Raw genomic sequence first — 16633 nt, forward strand, 5'->3', positions numbered from 1 at the left:
AATCAAATTTCTGACACTCAAAATGTATATTATGACTGGATTAAGCATATTGAAGGTTATATCTGGAATATCTTTGATTAACTTAAGAAAGTAAATTTTCTACTCAACGTGTCAAATACTCACACCTTGGGTTCGTAGGTTGGGTTGGAAGTCGAGTTGGAAAGACTCAGAAATCAACTTTCTAACAAATTGGACCTTTTAAGTGAGATAAAATGTTTAAAACCGTCCTGGATTAGCTTGCTTACAGATCATATTGATTTAAATAATATGATGCCGTTCTGTGGATTACTGTTGTCAAAACGAGCTCAACCTTATATATCTTCATTATTAAAATGCAAAACGCACATTAACAGAAAAATGATTCCATACATTTCAGATATAATGGCAATTTTACTGCATTCTACTACAAGTTATAATACATAAACATATTACATATTGTGGTATTAATAGCTCAGTGAAGTAAAAGGTCTGAATACTTCTTCCACCACTGACACACACACACAAACACACACTGTCAGCCTCTTCAAACCTGTGGCCTGTGTCCAGATCTGCAGTGTTTGCAAGCCAGTACCTCCTGCCATCTTAGCCCAATTAGAAGCTCCCCTCCCTGGGCAGAGAGGAGAGGAAAAGGCCCCTCCCTCCCGCTAGCCTCATATCAGTGGCTCCCGTGTTATGACAGTCTGACACTAGCCCTTCGTAATTACTGCTGTCTGGAGGAGCGAGACAGTATGGGGCAAGAGAGAGGGAGAGCGGGAGGGAAAAAAAAGGTAAATGAAGGGAGACAAGGGAGGGAGGGAACTGAGGAGGAGAAAGAGGCGGGCGGAATCGGCCGAGAAGAGGAGGAAAGAAAAGGGATGGAGGGAGAGGCAGATGAAACAGAGGAAGAGGAAGAGACGGAGAAGTGGTAGAAGTCAAAAGAAGGAAAAGAGGGATAGAAAAAGCAGAGTGCCTGCAGACTACCCCCTGTTGTGTTTGTTTTTACGTGTGTGTGTGTGTGTGTGTGTGTGTGTGTGTCTGACAGAGAGAGAGAGAGAGATGCTCTCTGTGAGTAAGAGTGTGGGTGAGCTGATAGCTGATGACAGTATCTTGTACCAGCAGAGTGGAGTCATGCTGCCATCATTGTTGCCGCTCAGCCAGAGCTCGAAAATTACTCTGATAGAAGCCGCACAAATAATTCTCCTCAAGGTGATCCTGGAAATGATAATCAAGGAGGGGATTTGTCACGAGACTCTATATTTCCTCTTATTCCTAAACTTATTCGGTATCGCGCTTTATCTTCAGTGATATTATTCAGTGCCAGTGGAGCGTGTTGTGTTCGTAAAAAAGCAGCAGAAAGTGAGGGAGTGAAGATGCCGGATGCACCAGAAAGGGATTTACTACAACACCATCACCGCAGGTTTTTTTCAAGTGCCCCTCAGAGCAGAGTTACAAGTGCGAGGGGTTGAAATCTCCCCCAAGAAATTTGAAAACCCTCCAAGTACCTCACATGTCAGTGAAAGCCGTTGATGCCGTTTACGTGAACGGACACAGTTGGTTACATCTGATATGTCGTCTAAGGAGATAGAAAAACATGGACGTTCTTACTTCCTTCACACTGTCATGCTATCACTCAAGTCATCAAATAAGATAAAGGAACATCTGACCACTCGTGTTTGTTTTATAGGCCAACATGACCTGCCACTGTACACTGATATTAGCAAAGCGGTAACAAGAGCAGTGACTTTGCTACTGGACTTAAATTTCAGGCTTCATATGCCATCAAAGTGGGGAATGCAACATTGAAATACATCCAACTATGGGGCTGTCGTGCATAAATCAGCAGTAATAATGTAATGTTAACCAGATCGCTAACTAGTTAGCAACCAGAACATTAGTTGCAGGCCTCAGAGGGAAGTCACTTGGAAGCTTGGACGAGATAAATGTCACACTATCCCCAAATTTCTGACCAAATAGCTGATGTTATTTCATGATTCAAAAGGAGGGGCCAGAGACATCTTTCATATAAGTAAAAGAAGTCATTTTTGACATGCTTGTCTTTTTGAATATGACTATGCCATAGCACAACCCAGACATGAGTTACTTATGTTAAACCAAAATGTGGAAAATACAGTGTTTTTCTGTCTTTCAAACATGTGAGATTAGTTTTGTGACAACACAATCTGCAGACGGACTCCATTAAGCAAGACAAAGTACGCTTCTGTGCAATTTTCTGCTACTTCTGATTATTTTTACTATGCAGGAAGCCTCATTTGATGCCAGAAAATTCACATATCTATTCTAAGATATCCACCAAAAAACAAAAGATGTAAACGCCTACGTGACAAAATGATTGCCCCCAAGCCTTGGCTATAAACACAGGGGAAATCTGGTTACAATTGACAGTATGAGTCATCGACCCCACAGTAGATCAGCTCACATAAAAGCTCTTCTTTCAAGGCACAATTGTGTTATCAGATGGATGAATTAAGTGATTTATTTATTTATTTATTTATTTCCTAGCTTTGTTGTAGATATGACGCCATCGGCCTCACAGTTTGCATCATTGCACACAAACACCTTTTCAGGGATGCAATTAGCTTTTGAACCAACCTCGAACTTGTACATTTCTGGAGGTAAAATTCTTCAAAAGCAAAACACCTGAAGTGTTTGATCAAAACTGTTGTTCTCTCACAGTTCAGAAGTCTTCCCCACAGCTAACTAAGCCATTAGCTTGCAGGCTAACCGTAGCCAGCTCGCTGTGCGCTCGCTTTAAGCACTCCAACCCGCTTCAGCTTTGCATCAGTCAGTAAAGTCAAACGCATTAGCATTTCAATGACTTCAAAGAAACACGGAGGTGATCCCTTTTTTCATTTCCCCCCTTTGTTGACAGTTTTTTCTTCTCCCCATCCCCCTTTTCTCCCAGCTCCATTTCTCTTTCTTCTTCGCCCCACCTTCTACTTGCCAGTTTCTGCTCCACCACTTCTGTTTTGCTCTGACCTCCTATCTCCTGTTGCCTGAATTCCCCCCCCCCCCCCCCCCCCAAACCTAACCTAATATTAAAGAATCCGTTATTTCCTTTTTTCTTTTTCTTTTTGTAGCAATAGTATCACTATAATGTGGTCTCATGTCTCAGAGAGGGGACAAAATAAGAGGGTTGAACTAGAGCATATCAACACAAGAAAGAAGAAGATGAGAGTGAGAGAGAAAAATAGAGATAATCAGACTGAATCATGTTCGCTTCAGCTGCAATTACCTGCTGTTGCCACGTTACGACTGAACAAAATCACCGCCTGCCATTAGCAGTAATACCCCCATATGTGTCCTAATACTATGGATGGCTATTAGAGCACAGAACAAAATAATTGGCATTCAAATAGGAAAGGTAAAAAGGAAAGGGCAGATTTGATTTTGGTTACATGTACTTTTGACAATGACTCACATAATAAGTGAGCTGTGGTTGAGCTGATGTGAGTGACTCAAAGACATAATCTGAAAGTTAAAGCAGTCATATACAGTACTTTTATTATGCTCTGTTTTACAGTGGTTATATGCAATTGTGGGAATTCATTATAATGGTGAAATAAGTTTAGTCATGTTACTTGTCACTTAACCGACAACACTGAGCCCTGCAATGCAAAATGTGTCGGTGCATTTTGAGTTTCTGTAGTTTGGAGCATCTCTGTTCACAATCTTCTGTTGCTGCGTGTGTCTGCAACAATAATGTAGAGCCATTCCTTCATGGTAATCAATTGTCAACAAAAAAAAATGGTTGAATCACTGAACTCCTTGAACTGTGCAAGAGAAATACTCCACTTGGTCTTACATCGGTGTTTGCCGTTATTCTGATGAGCATCTTGAAATGCTTCAGATCCCTGAAATCTGCACAGCCTGAAATAGAAGGTTATGTAAGTCAATAGACAATAATAAGTGATACAAGTATTCGGATTGGGTTGTAAATATAGATACAAATCTGACATTCTCCATCAGCTCTTGATATTTTCATTACAATAGAAATACAGTGGCTACATTGGTATTTTTGTGTTTCTTTATTTGTTGGAGAATCTTCAAATGCTAAATATGGACAAAACTGCAACATTTTTAAAAGGATCATGTAGACAACAGTCTACAGCAGTCGGCTGCCCACTGATAGTAGCTTTTCATAGGGCTAAATCCTTCTGTGATCATATTTAGTAGAATAAAACTTGATTGCTTGTTTCAGTTTTTGGTCTTACCTTCTCTCCACAACACTTTATTTATAGTTAACAGCTAGAAAAAAACCCCCCAAAAAAACCAGGTGCAATCAGGCATAAGGAAAGAAAGGCTACACTTTTTTTAACCGTGTTGATTTGTTCAGATTTGATAACTGAGAATCAGGGTGGAATGGACGGCTTGAAGGTAGAGTGGAACGCATTGTTGTGTTTCTAGTGAGCCTCCAACCAATCACCAGGAAAACTTCTCACAGGGTTTCAAGTGTTCAAGAGTAACCAGAAGAAAATAAGAGAGATTAATCAAATATTGTCTGCTGGTCATCGCACTCGAGCACATCATCCGTTATGGATAGTTTGGCAGTAAACAAACTAGTGTTTGCTGATAGAGGCAGTTCATAATTGAAACTGTGTTTGTCCCGTCAGCCTGACTTACATGAGTGCTGTCTGATAGAAATCTGCCTTGTGAAGTCTTGTACTTTGTTTTTTTTTGCTTCTATGTTTTTGTTTCTGTCGAGCCCTTTCAGCTCATCTCAGTGGACCTGCACTGAAGCCAAATGAACTAAATTAAACTAATATTCAAAATAAAGTGGTTGTTTAAACCATACAGAACCAAACCATGCATGCTTGTGAAAGTTTTTTTTTCCCACAGTTGCTACAAGACAAGGTTTTATTGATGGTCTCCAGTGTCAAAGTGAACAACAGAGAGTTTTCATTGCTACTGAAACAGAGCAGTCATAGTTTGCACGACTGCCGCTTGTTTGGTAGGTAAACACGGGTCATTTTGATAATTTGAGCCATCAGCCAGTGCTGTCATCGTCCCGGTTCAGACAGTGTCCTCACTCGAAGCGGCGCTGTCAGTTAGTCAGCTCCCTGTCCAGTCAGTTAGCTGCTCCGATCTGTGGGTAAATGTAACTTTAGGCCTGTTGTATTTTTGTGCTATCTGACCCCACAGACGATCACACCAGAGTCCGACTGCAGCTGCTGGACGGAGACCCCCACTCCGACTACATCAACGCCAATTATATTGACGTGAGTGTGTACACATGCACAGACGCACACAAATTTGTTCTCCGAATGCTTGTGTCCTTCTTTACCCTAACTCAAGCCCCATACCAACCTTACTTAAACCTAACATTAACGTTAACCAGTTGCATCACATGAATGCTGAGACAGTGTGATCCCTCCAGTGGTTTCACACTTCCAGCCGATGACACAAAGTTTTGAAGACAGCCTGAGCCCGTAATGATGTCTGTCAAAGCCTCTTTGAGTAAAGCACTGAAGACAGTCTGTTGTGAGGAAGGAGTTGAACTCGAGAGGTTTTGCTGAACGTCCAACAAGTGGACATTTATTTACAGGAAACACGCTTAACAAAGAAAACCAGAAGAAGAAAAAAATATACACAACAAACATCAAATCAGATCAAAGAAACCGCCTATAAAAAGTCTCCTGGGGTTCATCTCATGAATATATAATCAAACAGAAAATAAGTCGATATCTATGGTGTTTATGTACACACACACACACACACACACACACACACACACACACACACACACACACACACACACTCAGGGTATTAGCCGAGGTTCACACAATGAGCGAAGTCCCATCTCTTTCTTTTAGAAAACAATTATCTGGATGATGGTACAATCATCTGTATGAGAGTTCATTCTCATTATTATTTATTCTATCTATTCCCTTTTCATCATTCACTCATCTCTTCTTCAAAATCATTTGTCCCTAACCTTCCCACCGCCTCATTCATCGTCCCCCATCCCTTCCATCCATCCATTAGTGTTTTTCCTCCTCTCCTCTCTGCCCTCGGGGCGTTGTGCTTCGCTCATTGATGTAATCTCTCGCTTACAGCTGACTGTTGTAATGAATTTGGTACAAATTGTTTATTTTCAATCAGACTCCACAGACAAGTTTTTTTTTCTTCTTCTTCTTCTCTGAAATGAGAAGAAAGGGGGGAATTGGAAAACAGAAACCAAAAGAATACATCCCCCTCAGTAGAGATAAAGTCATAGTTATAGCCTGGTTTTTAATGACAATATGAAAGTGATAAATGTTTTTATCTCAGCAAGGTTATCTGTCTCATCGGGAGGTGTTTGGGGGTGAAGACGGCTGTGCAGGGACAGGAGGGGATAATCATTGGTTTGAGAGTCGTCGCTTTTCATCGCTCCCTAGGAGAGAAAATTAAGATCCCCTCTATTATTTAATTTGATGTTTATTCGGGAAACGACCTTGAGTTATGTTTCTGTGGGGAGCGGAAGGGACCGGAGAGGGAGACGGGACAAATTAAAAGAGAGAAAAGAGAGATGGGAGAGGGACGGAGAAGGAGATAAACTGACGGATCGGATTTGAGGAATGGAGAGAATGAGAAACAGGAAGGTGGACAGAAATGGAGGCAGAAATTGATGAAAGGTAAAGTAAAAAAAAAAAATAATAATAAGAGGAGGGAGGGAGGGGGAAGGAATTACAAAGGAGAAAGCGTAAGTAATGACTTCAGCTGGAAAAGGGGAGGGATGTCAGAAATGAAGAGAAATGATTGAAGAGGGAGGGAGAGATGGAGAAACTGATCAAATGAAAGTAATATGACACAGAGTCAGAAGTGAATTCAGACAGACTGATGAAGAAGAAAAGTAATTGTTGATAAAGGGATCAGGAGACGTTGAAGGAGAGGTTGACAGTTGGTTAGAAGGAGTTCATGTGCCAACTTTTGAATTACAGTTTTAATGTTCTACCCATCTGGACAGATGCAGAATGTGGATATCCTACATGGGTGGGAGGTTAAAGGATGCAGGGGAAGGAAAGGAATAAATTAATAAAAAGAAAATGAGGAAACAGGAAAATGAGGGCAATTTTGGAGGAGAAAATGGGGTGAAAGATGGAGATGACGAAATCCTGGAGAGTTTTTTTTATGTTTGACTTTTTTTTTCCTGTCTCACAGGGGTACCACAGACCCAGACATTACATCGCTACACAAGGTAATTAAACTGACGTGATGAGTGTGTGCAGGGACACTTTATGTGCAATTCTACATTTGTGCAGATGCGAATGTGTATATGTGCCTCTATGCAAGTGTGTGTGTGTATGTGTGTGTCGCAGCCACCTGGTAAATGCCGTCCTTTCGGGCTTGGAGGCTATTACCACAACCTCCTAAATCTAAACCGCCGTATAAAATCCCCCTGACAAATTTAAGACCCCATTACCTCAAACTCCCGAACCACTATCTGGGATTGATAGTGTGTGAGTTCGTGTGTAGTGCGTGTGTGTGTGTGTGTATGTCCACGCTATTGGTGCTGACGTATTTTTAACGTGACGTTGGAGTGTGTGTTTATACATACATACATACACCTGTGTGCATGTGACCTGCTTGTGTAAATCAGTGTATCTCTAACGTGTGTGTGTGTGTGTGTGTGTGTGTGTGTGTGTGTGTGTGTCAGGGCCCATGCAGGAGACGGTGAGGGATTTCTGGAGGATGGTGTGGCAGGAAAACTCGGCCTCTATCGTCATGGTAACCAATCTGGTGGAAGTGGGCAGGGTGAGTTCATCATCCGAGAGATTACTAAATATGTGTGTGTGTGTGTGTGTGTGTGTGTCTATGTGAAAAGGACCAGCACCTGAAGAAGTACAAGATGACATTAATATCTTAGGTGTCGAGCTTGATTATATTTTGTATAATCTCCATTACAGTTTAATCAGAATTTATCAAATCAACCAAAAATAGAATTGTGCCAGATTTTTTTTTTTACGGATGTTTGATAAGTAAATAGTTGAGGGAGTGTAGTGCCAAAGGAAAAGTCAACTCCAAACATCTGTGTCCAGATGTGTAGTCAATCTGGCCCCTCAGTACTGTATCCTGGCTGTTATTCAGTGAAAGTTTATTTATAAATTACCTCGCAGTATTATCGAGTGATTTTAAATCATTAGCTTTAAGATGGGAAATAATTTATGTCCTCTCTATTATGCAGGAGAAGCAATACAAAACCGATATTATTCATCTGTTGTATCATTCATGGCGCTCATCTTGACCTCTGCTTCATCCCACTCTGTTAATGCTCATTTGGAGATAATGACCAGCATGTAATACATATTTAACTACATAGCTGGAATGTAAATCGTCTTTTTCCAGGTGAAGTGTGTGCGTTACTGGCCAGATGAGACGGAGGTGTACGGAGACATTAAGGTGACCCTGATAGAGACGGAACCGCTGGCTGAGTACGTCATACGGACATTCACCGTCCAAAAGGTAAACGAGTAAACATCATCAACAGAACAGCTCGAAAGACGTGTTTTCTTTCATTTTCATTGCTTCCTGGATCGTTGATATTTTCTCATAGCATTTCAACTGGATCTCAAGCTTGATATCAGGACATTATATTGTGACTCGGGCTTACAGAATATTACCCACCAGACCCTCAGATTGGATTTGAACACTCTCGCGCTCTCTGGCTGCTCAGTTACCCTCATTGTCTCATGTTACATATCGCCTCCGTGTTTTGTAAACCCGAAACCTGGATTACCATCACAGCCGATGAGTGATTGGGGATTTGAGGCGAGCGAGCAGTGTTGCTTGTTTGTTTCTCGCTGTTTAAGAGGACGCTTGAAGGCGTAATTGGGGCCCTTGTAATCAGGCAGGGAGGGATTTGAAAGGAGAAAAGACGAGTGCAAGTGGAACAATGTACAGTCATTGTTGTGATGCAGTTCTCCAAGGCTCTGCGCATTGAGTGGAAAAACAGCAGAAACACACTTCACAATAAGCCAAAAAGGCTCTGGTCCAAATCCCTGATTTTTTTTCCAAACAACTTTGTTTGCATCTTCTGCTTCTGAGTCTCGCCTCTCTTTGCTTCCCTCTCTGTAATAAATCCACTGTTTCTCTGTTATTTACCCCATTTAACTTTCTACTTCTCCTCTTGTTTTTGCTGAAGGTCATTCATTTCTGTCGGCTTGCATGGATGTGCATTTACAACAATCTCTGCAGAGCCGTATTCACTCGCAGTCGGAAGTTTACCTACACTTGTCAAGAGCATGTTTATCACGGCATTCTTCAGTTTTGTTATAGAACGAGTGGAAATCATACAACTTTGTCACAAATCTGAATTTGCTGGGTCAAAAATCTACTTACTGTGATTCTAATATTTGGTTTAATGTCTCCATCTTCAGCTCAATTAGGTGCTTTTGATAAACATCCACAAGCGTCTGGACGTCCTATGAGTGAATTTTTAACCACTCATCTTGACAGAATCTATGAAGTTCATCTAAATTACTTGGCTTCCTGCCAATGACCTCTCGTCAGCGCTGTCTACATGTTCTCAATTGGGTTCACGTCAGGACTTGGGAAGACAACTCCAAAACCTCAATTCTAGCCTGATTTAGTGAGTTTTGGATCATTCTCCCGTTGGAAACAGCCAGCTGCACCCAAGACTCAATCTTCTGGCTGATGATGTTGAGTTTTCCTGAAGAATTTGGAGATAATCCTCCTTCTTCATTATTCATTGTACTTTATTTAGGGCACCAGATCCACTGGCAGCAAAAGCAGTCCTACAGTATAATACTACCACCATACCTGACAGCAGGTGTGCTGTTCTTGTGGTTTCAGGGCTTCTCGTCTCCAAACATGTCGCTTCTCATTGTGGCCAAACAACTAAATTCTTGTTTCTGTCTTCAAAATGTTATCATAAAAAAAGAAAAAAAAAACATACAGTACAGATTTCTGAAAAAGTCCAGTCATTTGAATAAATACTTATTTGTAAATTGTCACTTCCAACCTGCAATTGTGGTTCTATACCATTGTGATTGATAAATACTAACAACTTAAGTAGGCCAAATCATGTAATACAGTTCTCCAAAATGAGACGCCTGTTTCAATTTTGCTCCTGTTCTTCCAGCTGTCTTGTGTTTTTTCTCGCTCTTTCTCTACCTCCGTCCGTCTGTCTCTCTCATTTTTTACCTCCATCCTGCATTTCCTTCCCCCCTTCACTCGTGCGAAAGCAGCTTATGAAGACGAGTCTTCAAGTCCTCGCTGTCAGCTCGTTTAGCAAGCCATTAATCCATACCACCTCTGTGTGTGTGTGTGTGTGTGTGTGTGCAAAAGTACTCTAAAATTCAAAGGAAAGCTGATTTTGAAATGCCTGTCATTCCACAGAATGCATTAATACGTGCGAACACACACTAGACACACACACACACACACACACACACACTCATTAACACAAAATGCTCCATCTTGAAACTACAGAAGGTTGTGAGACTGTGTGTGTGGGTGTGGAGAACAAAGAGGAAGCCAGACACAGAGAGTACATATACAGGTTCTGCACCACAGTTAAATAGCTCTAATTGCAGTGAGTAATGAGAACAGGATCCTAATGAAAAGGTTTATTAATGGCTCGTCCACGGAGATTAACCGAGCGAGAGAGAGGGTGACTCAAAGAAGAAAATCTGAGTAAAAAAAGTGTGTGAGAGAGGCAGGATGACACAAACAGCGGATCACAAAGACATTCAGACGTGTCAGAATCCGTCAGACTGTGTTTAAGCTCACCAGTCTGAAAAGTCTTCACCTCAAAGTGTTCATTTTATCTGTGAAATGAAAGATTTTAAATGAGTGCGTGGCAACATTTCTTTGCACTCGAGTGAAGAGAAACCCACTCACACTGAGCGATGTCACCGTTTAGAGCACAAATAATAGAAGTCGTGTCTGCTGACACCAGATCCAAGGTTAGAGAACAAAGACTCTGTGATTATCCTGATCTGATCTTCTGTTTGGGTCTTTGTGAAATCTAAACGCAGGTGCAGCAAGAACAACAAATCAGACAGGAAAAAAAAAAAAAAAACACATCTCTGTCATCTCATCTCCAGCTGGAGCTGCAGAGAATGTGTACTTAACAGTTTCTCAGTATTTTGAGAACCAAACAAGAAACAGTGACATGGCTTAGTCCACCCGATGGATGACGTCCAAAACAACAGAACGGTAATCTGCGCTATGGCACTCTGATCTGGAGAAACCAAATAATTGCATGCCACAGTGGGCACCGGGGTGAATAGGAAAGGACTCAGCAGTGTACACAAAGCTACAGGCCAACAAACACAGCGCCGAGTACCAGCGCATATTAGACAGAGAGGACAGATGGTTGGAGGGAGGTGTCAAACTGGAGAGACCCTCCCTGAAGAGGGTTCAAAAACCATTTGTCTGTTTGCAAAGTCTCAAACCATCCATCGTGCCCTCAGATGAGGATGTGATTCAGAACAGCTACTTCCTGTTTTCATTTGACCAACAACACTTCTGGGCGTGGTCCCTGTATTATTTCCCTTAAAGCTTTTGAAACATCTTCAATCAAAGCTCCAGGAACTCTGATCTGAGTTACTCTGGACTTTGTCTGAACGAAGTGATTGATCTGATCCTTGGCTGATAAGCGGTTGGACGTTACAGCTGGTGTTCAGACAAAAAAATATAAAAAAACGAGTGGAATCGTACGATTGAGAGGATGAAACACAAATTAGTCCAGTTTGAGCAATATGAGGAAGAGCTCTCACTGAAATGATGGAGGAGGCAGCGCAGTGCCCCAGAAAACACTGATTTGTCTGTCAGCTACATCACCATCTCATTCATTCTGAAGTTTCTGAGGTTTTCAAATAGTTGTTTTATACATTATTGATCATCTGCGTGGTTTGGAATCTCGTAAAGACAATAAAGGATATTCAGTCATTGAAATGAATTGATTTGAAAAGATGTTATTGTGCAAGGTTGTGCACCCACTTCAGAGGGGTACGCGCTGGTGCCTACAGTTAAAATAAAGATATTAAATAAATATGATCCTTTCCAATCTATTATTTCTATTCAGTTGTTTTTAAACTTTTTGAAACACGTCTGCATGTAGTTCAGCTGTAGAAAAACGCAACGCCGTTTTTCTGTTTGGCTCCAGAAAGTTTCTGTGGACTATTAATCCTCACCGATGGACTAATGTATCTTTTAATCTATTAAATGAAGTACAAAATAAGGGATTTTGGTCCATTGTGTCCTTGATGTCAGGGTGTTGACAAGCAACAGGAGGACATGTGATGGAAGAGGGGAAGATGTAGATCAAGCTCCAAATATCAAAACAAAAAGCTCTTCCATTGCACATTAGTCTCTGTGAGAAGTATAACCTGTGAAGGCAGGTGTAAGACACAGTCTCTACATCCTCATCAGCTATTTCCAACATGTCAAGCTCCTTAATGTTGTTGTTGTGTTTTTTACCAACCAGTCATGGAATTGCGGCCCTGGCTGTGTTGGACCGCCGTCTATCGATTCAGAGAAGTAATTTCAACATCACAAGAGAGCGAATCAATGGGAAGTCCAGTTTTCAAATTACCTTGCGGTTTTCAGGGTTTTATTTTCTCCTCGCTGCCTCCACGCCTCTCTCACTCCTCTTTTCATGTCTTTTTCTCTCCTCTATCTTATCGGCCCCTTCTTATATTCTTCGTCAGATCGGTCCTTTTTGTCCTTCCCCCACACTACCACCTTCCTCTCTCTCAGTTTATCTCTCATTCCTTTAGCCACTCTCGTCATTGACCTCAGCCCGCCCCCACTCAGAGTCTGTTTCTCAACCTTTCACCCCGTCTTTCTCCTCCTGATGATATCCCTACCTCTGAGGTTATCATAAGGCACTCTGCCAGAGCAAACGATTTTCCACAACCTTGTTTATCTACCAGAGCCAGAATAGGAGCTGCGGCAACAATAGTTTCCTCGCAGGTCTATTCTTAGAGAGTAAACTGAACTGAGGGGGGACATGGCGCTCTCCGTTTAAGCCCCGTTTAGTTTAGAATACCATAATGGAATCAGTTGGTCTGAATTATTAAAGCAGAAGCATGTAGTGTTGTGGAGAGAAAAAAAAGAAATGAACCCCCTGGAAGCTGAAAAGGGGTCATACATTTCTTATACTTCATTCTGTAGCTGTCAGAAAACTGGAAAATTTCTTCATCCTGTCAGAAGAGCAGCAGGTCAGAAAAAGTAGAAGAAAGAGCTCTCAGCCCCGAGGCTGCCGAGGTGCAGTTATCTGACATCAACAAGGCGGCGTCCGCTGTCAGAGTTCCTCCGTTACCGCTGAAAGGTTGAAAAGGTTTCAGAGCACACCGAGGTTGTTCTGCTGTCCTGGGTACTTAATTTAAAGTGTGTGTAATGTCGTTGATTCAAATCCTGCCTGACACCTCTGCCTGCTCCTGTATGTGAGTGTTATGTTGCTTATTACACGGAAATCAAACTAAAGTTAGACGAGATACACACTCGACTAAAAATCGTGATCTCCACACTCAAACACACACGTAGTTTCACCACGATTCGATCAGCGACTGAAAATATGATTTATAATGAGAATCTGGAGTGAAATATTTCAAGGTGACACAACATTTTTAATAAACTGGCATTGACATTCAGCCATTTTGTTTAAGTCAGGTGAGTTTCACTGCCAGGTTTTAAACACATTAGATGTGTGTCAATCTTTTTTTTTTTTTTTTCAGGAGATAATATGAGCAAGGACGTGGTTGAATGACAAATCTAGTGGTTGTCTCCTGGAAGCTAACAGGTTTTCAGATATATTCTTTTACCTCAAGATATGATCCAGTATCAGGAAGCGGTGCTGTTTTATATCTAATACAACTTTACAGTTTAAGGTGTTTGTCATTGATTTTAAAAAAAACAAGGATGACAATTTTCATTCCCACTTCATTAAAGTTTGTAATTACGAAACTCGACTTTCAAATTTGTGACTTTTCGAGCCGTGTAGTGCAAAATGGACGTTTTTCTGTGTTTTCCGAAAAGCGGCTTATGTTTGTGTCTCAGCGAGGCCGTCTGATGTGAGACTGCTGCTGTCTTCTTTCATAATATCCCCATTGTTAGGCAGGAAAGCATTTGTGTTTCTACAAAGTTCATCATTAACAATGTCAAGATGCTATCTCATGAACAGCCACAATGGATGCTTGTTGCCATTTTATTTTCCAAAATTCTCCAGTGTTATCTACCAAAATGACACTTGCACAGAGAAGAGCTGATTTATATTTTATTTGAAGGGTTTTTAGCAAAAAAAATACAATAAAATCAGCAGTTTCCTTGAATTTCTTCTGGTACACCATAAAATTATACTGTTCTCAAAAACTTGATTTGTTTGATGAAGGCACTTTTGCCTCTGAGTTGTCAAATAACAATATTTTGAAGCTTTGTGTATCTGTAGGTCTTTGTAATGTCTGAAAAATTCATCCAGAAAGTAGAAAACTGACTGTTGAATATTTAAACTCTCTGCGTAAATTGGGCAGCATAACTGAACCGTGGCATTTCCTCCTGTAAGTCATTCCCAAAAGGGCCATCATGTGATTTGTGAAATCAATTAATCTTTTTTGCAGAGCCAAAATGGCCATCAGTTTCCTCAAATCTCCCCTGTAAATTAGGCAAATGAGGCGCGATAAGTCTTCCTGTCTCTCGTTCCCAGAAGTGGCCCAGAGTGCCATCTTGACATCCACTGGATCGATTTATTTTCCGTCTGAAGCCAAAGAGACTGCATGGCCCCCAGATTCCTGAAATCCTGGGCTGTAAATTAGTCTGCTGAACCATGATATGTCTTCTTGTCAGTCTTTCCCAAAAGGGCCATGATAAAATTTGTGAGATTGGTGCATTCGTCATCATCAGGAGACAAAATGGCACGGAGTCGTTTTGAGCTATTGCCGCTGTAAAATATGCATCTCGGGTTGTAACGTGTCTCCCGTGTGTGTTTTTCCAGAAGGGTCATCACGAAATCCGCGAACTTCGTCAGTTTCACTTCACCAGCTGGCCCGACCACGGCGTCCCCTGCTACGCCACCGGACTGCTCGGATTCATACGACAGGTCAAGTTCCTCAACCCGCCCGACGCCGGGCCTATCGTGGCTCACTGCAGGTGAGAACACAGACACACAGGTTTTGTACGAGAAGATTAAACTTAATTCCCCCCGAAGCTGTTGGTCAGTGGCTGAAGAGGCCAGACAAGGACAAACAAAGACAGACACTCACTCAGTTGTAAAACCTCTTGGCTCCTGACTGTCACCGTCTTGGCAGAAAGCAAAAGGTTTCACAGGGTCAGCACAACACAGAGCACATCGATGACTTGTTGGTTCGTTGAAAGAGCAAAAACCTCATTCTTAAGAGACTTCTTGAAGAGAGAACATACGATGCTGTAACACCAGCCCGCTTTCTGTGCTTCTTTGTTGATTCACATTTGTTCAGTGCATTTTTAATCGCAATACCAACTGGTACGTCTTCATCCGTTATATCTTTATCTAAAATAGATCAGAAGGCAAAATTCATCCATTGCTCAAAAAACATTTAGCCTGAAGTTCTCCTCCTTCATTTCACTGTCAGCGTTTGTGTACTGTGATTTTCTTTCATTTTCCTTTTATCTTCCCTCAACCCGCCGCAGATGTAACAGTAGCACCGTTTATCAGCACCAATATGATCACACACACACACACACAGCCACACTCACTCCAACCTCCCTTGTCCATAAATTCTGCTGGTGTTAACCTTTAAAAAGTATTCAACGAGGGGAAAAAAAGGAAAGAAATTCACCTTCCACCCCACTTTCATCCCACCACCACCACCACCATCATCATCATCAGCGAGCGGGAATAGAGGGAGAAAAAAAAAAATAAGTGACAGTTTTAAGATCCCCATGGTGACAGTATATTTAACCTCCATGTTCTGTTCTTTATGGGATGCAACAGTTCAACTCCAGGGCCGCGTTGTCAGCAGGCTCAAGCTTTAAAAGGTCACCACTCTGACGAGCTATAGAAAAAAAAAATGTTTGGAGTAGATTCTTCATATCAGCACAAGCATTAAAATGAATGTATTCGCTTTGAGCGTCCACCTTAATACAATAGATGACTTTGGATCGGTGGCCACAGAGGGAATTTAACCCCTAACCCACCGTGTAGTGACTGCTAGAGATAACGGACCCTCATGCAGTACAGTCGCCAGATCCCTTCCAAAGACTATTAATACCTTTCAAAAATATAATGTTTCATGTCTTTTTTGTAGTAAATCTAATAGAGTAGCACTTGTAAAGACGGCTGTAGCTCAGGAGGTAGAGCGAGTCGTCTGGTACTCGGAAAGGTCGCTGGTTCATATCCCGGCTTCCCCCAGCTGCATTTCGAAGTGTCCTTGAGCAAGATACAAAATCACTCCTGATGAGCAGTTGGCGCCTTACTTGGCAGCCTGTGTGTGTGTGTGTGTGTGTGTGTGTGTGTGTGTGTGTGTGTGAGAATGTGACAAGTGTTGTAAAGCACTTGAGCAGTCATTAGATTGGAAAAGCGCTACAGAAATGTAAGTCTGTTTACCATTTAAGACACTTGCAACACTTAAGGTTTGGAAAAAAAAAATGTCATATTGGTTAAATATAAAAAAACGTAACTGCTGAATTGAACCATAAGTTGAGAATTACATAT

At 41.5% G+C, this 16633-nt stretch overlaps 1 protein-coding gene across 17 annotated transcripts in view; it reads left to right on the forward strand.

Moving 5' to 3' along the window:
* Positions 1 to 16633, forward strand: part of ptprt (protein tyrosine phosphatase receptor type T) — a 311154-nt gene that overhangs the window by 275980 nt on the left and 18541 nt on the right. For 10 of the 17 annotated variants that reach the window (XM_037099886.1, XM_037099890.1, XM_037099887.1 and 7 more), the window contains 5 exons: positions 5131 to 5216; positions 7138 to 7174; positions 7634 to 7731; positions 8323 to 8439; positions 14936 to 15090. In XM_037099886.1, the coding sequence (XP_036955781.1) occupies positions 5131 to 5216; positions 7138 to 7174; positions 7634 to 7731; positions 8323 to 8439; positions 14936 to 15090 (493 nt within the window). The remainder of the gene's footprint in view (positions 1 to 5130; positions 5217 to 7137; positions 7175 to 7633; positions 7732 to 8322; positions 8440 to 14935; positions 15091 to 16633) is intronic. The other 7 variants (XM_037099891.1, XM_037099903.1, XM_037099902.1 and 4 more) reach the window with 2 other exon arrangements.

Source organism: Acanthopagrus latus, chromosome 6 (genome assembly GCF_904848185.1).
Source record: "Acanthopagrus latus isolate v.2019 chromosome 6, fAcaLat1.1, whole genome shotgun sequence".
NCBI lineage: Eukaryota > Metazoa > Chordata > Actinopteri > Spariformes > Sparidae > Acanthopagrus > Acanthopagrus latus.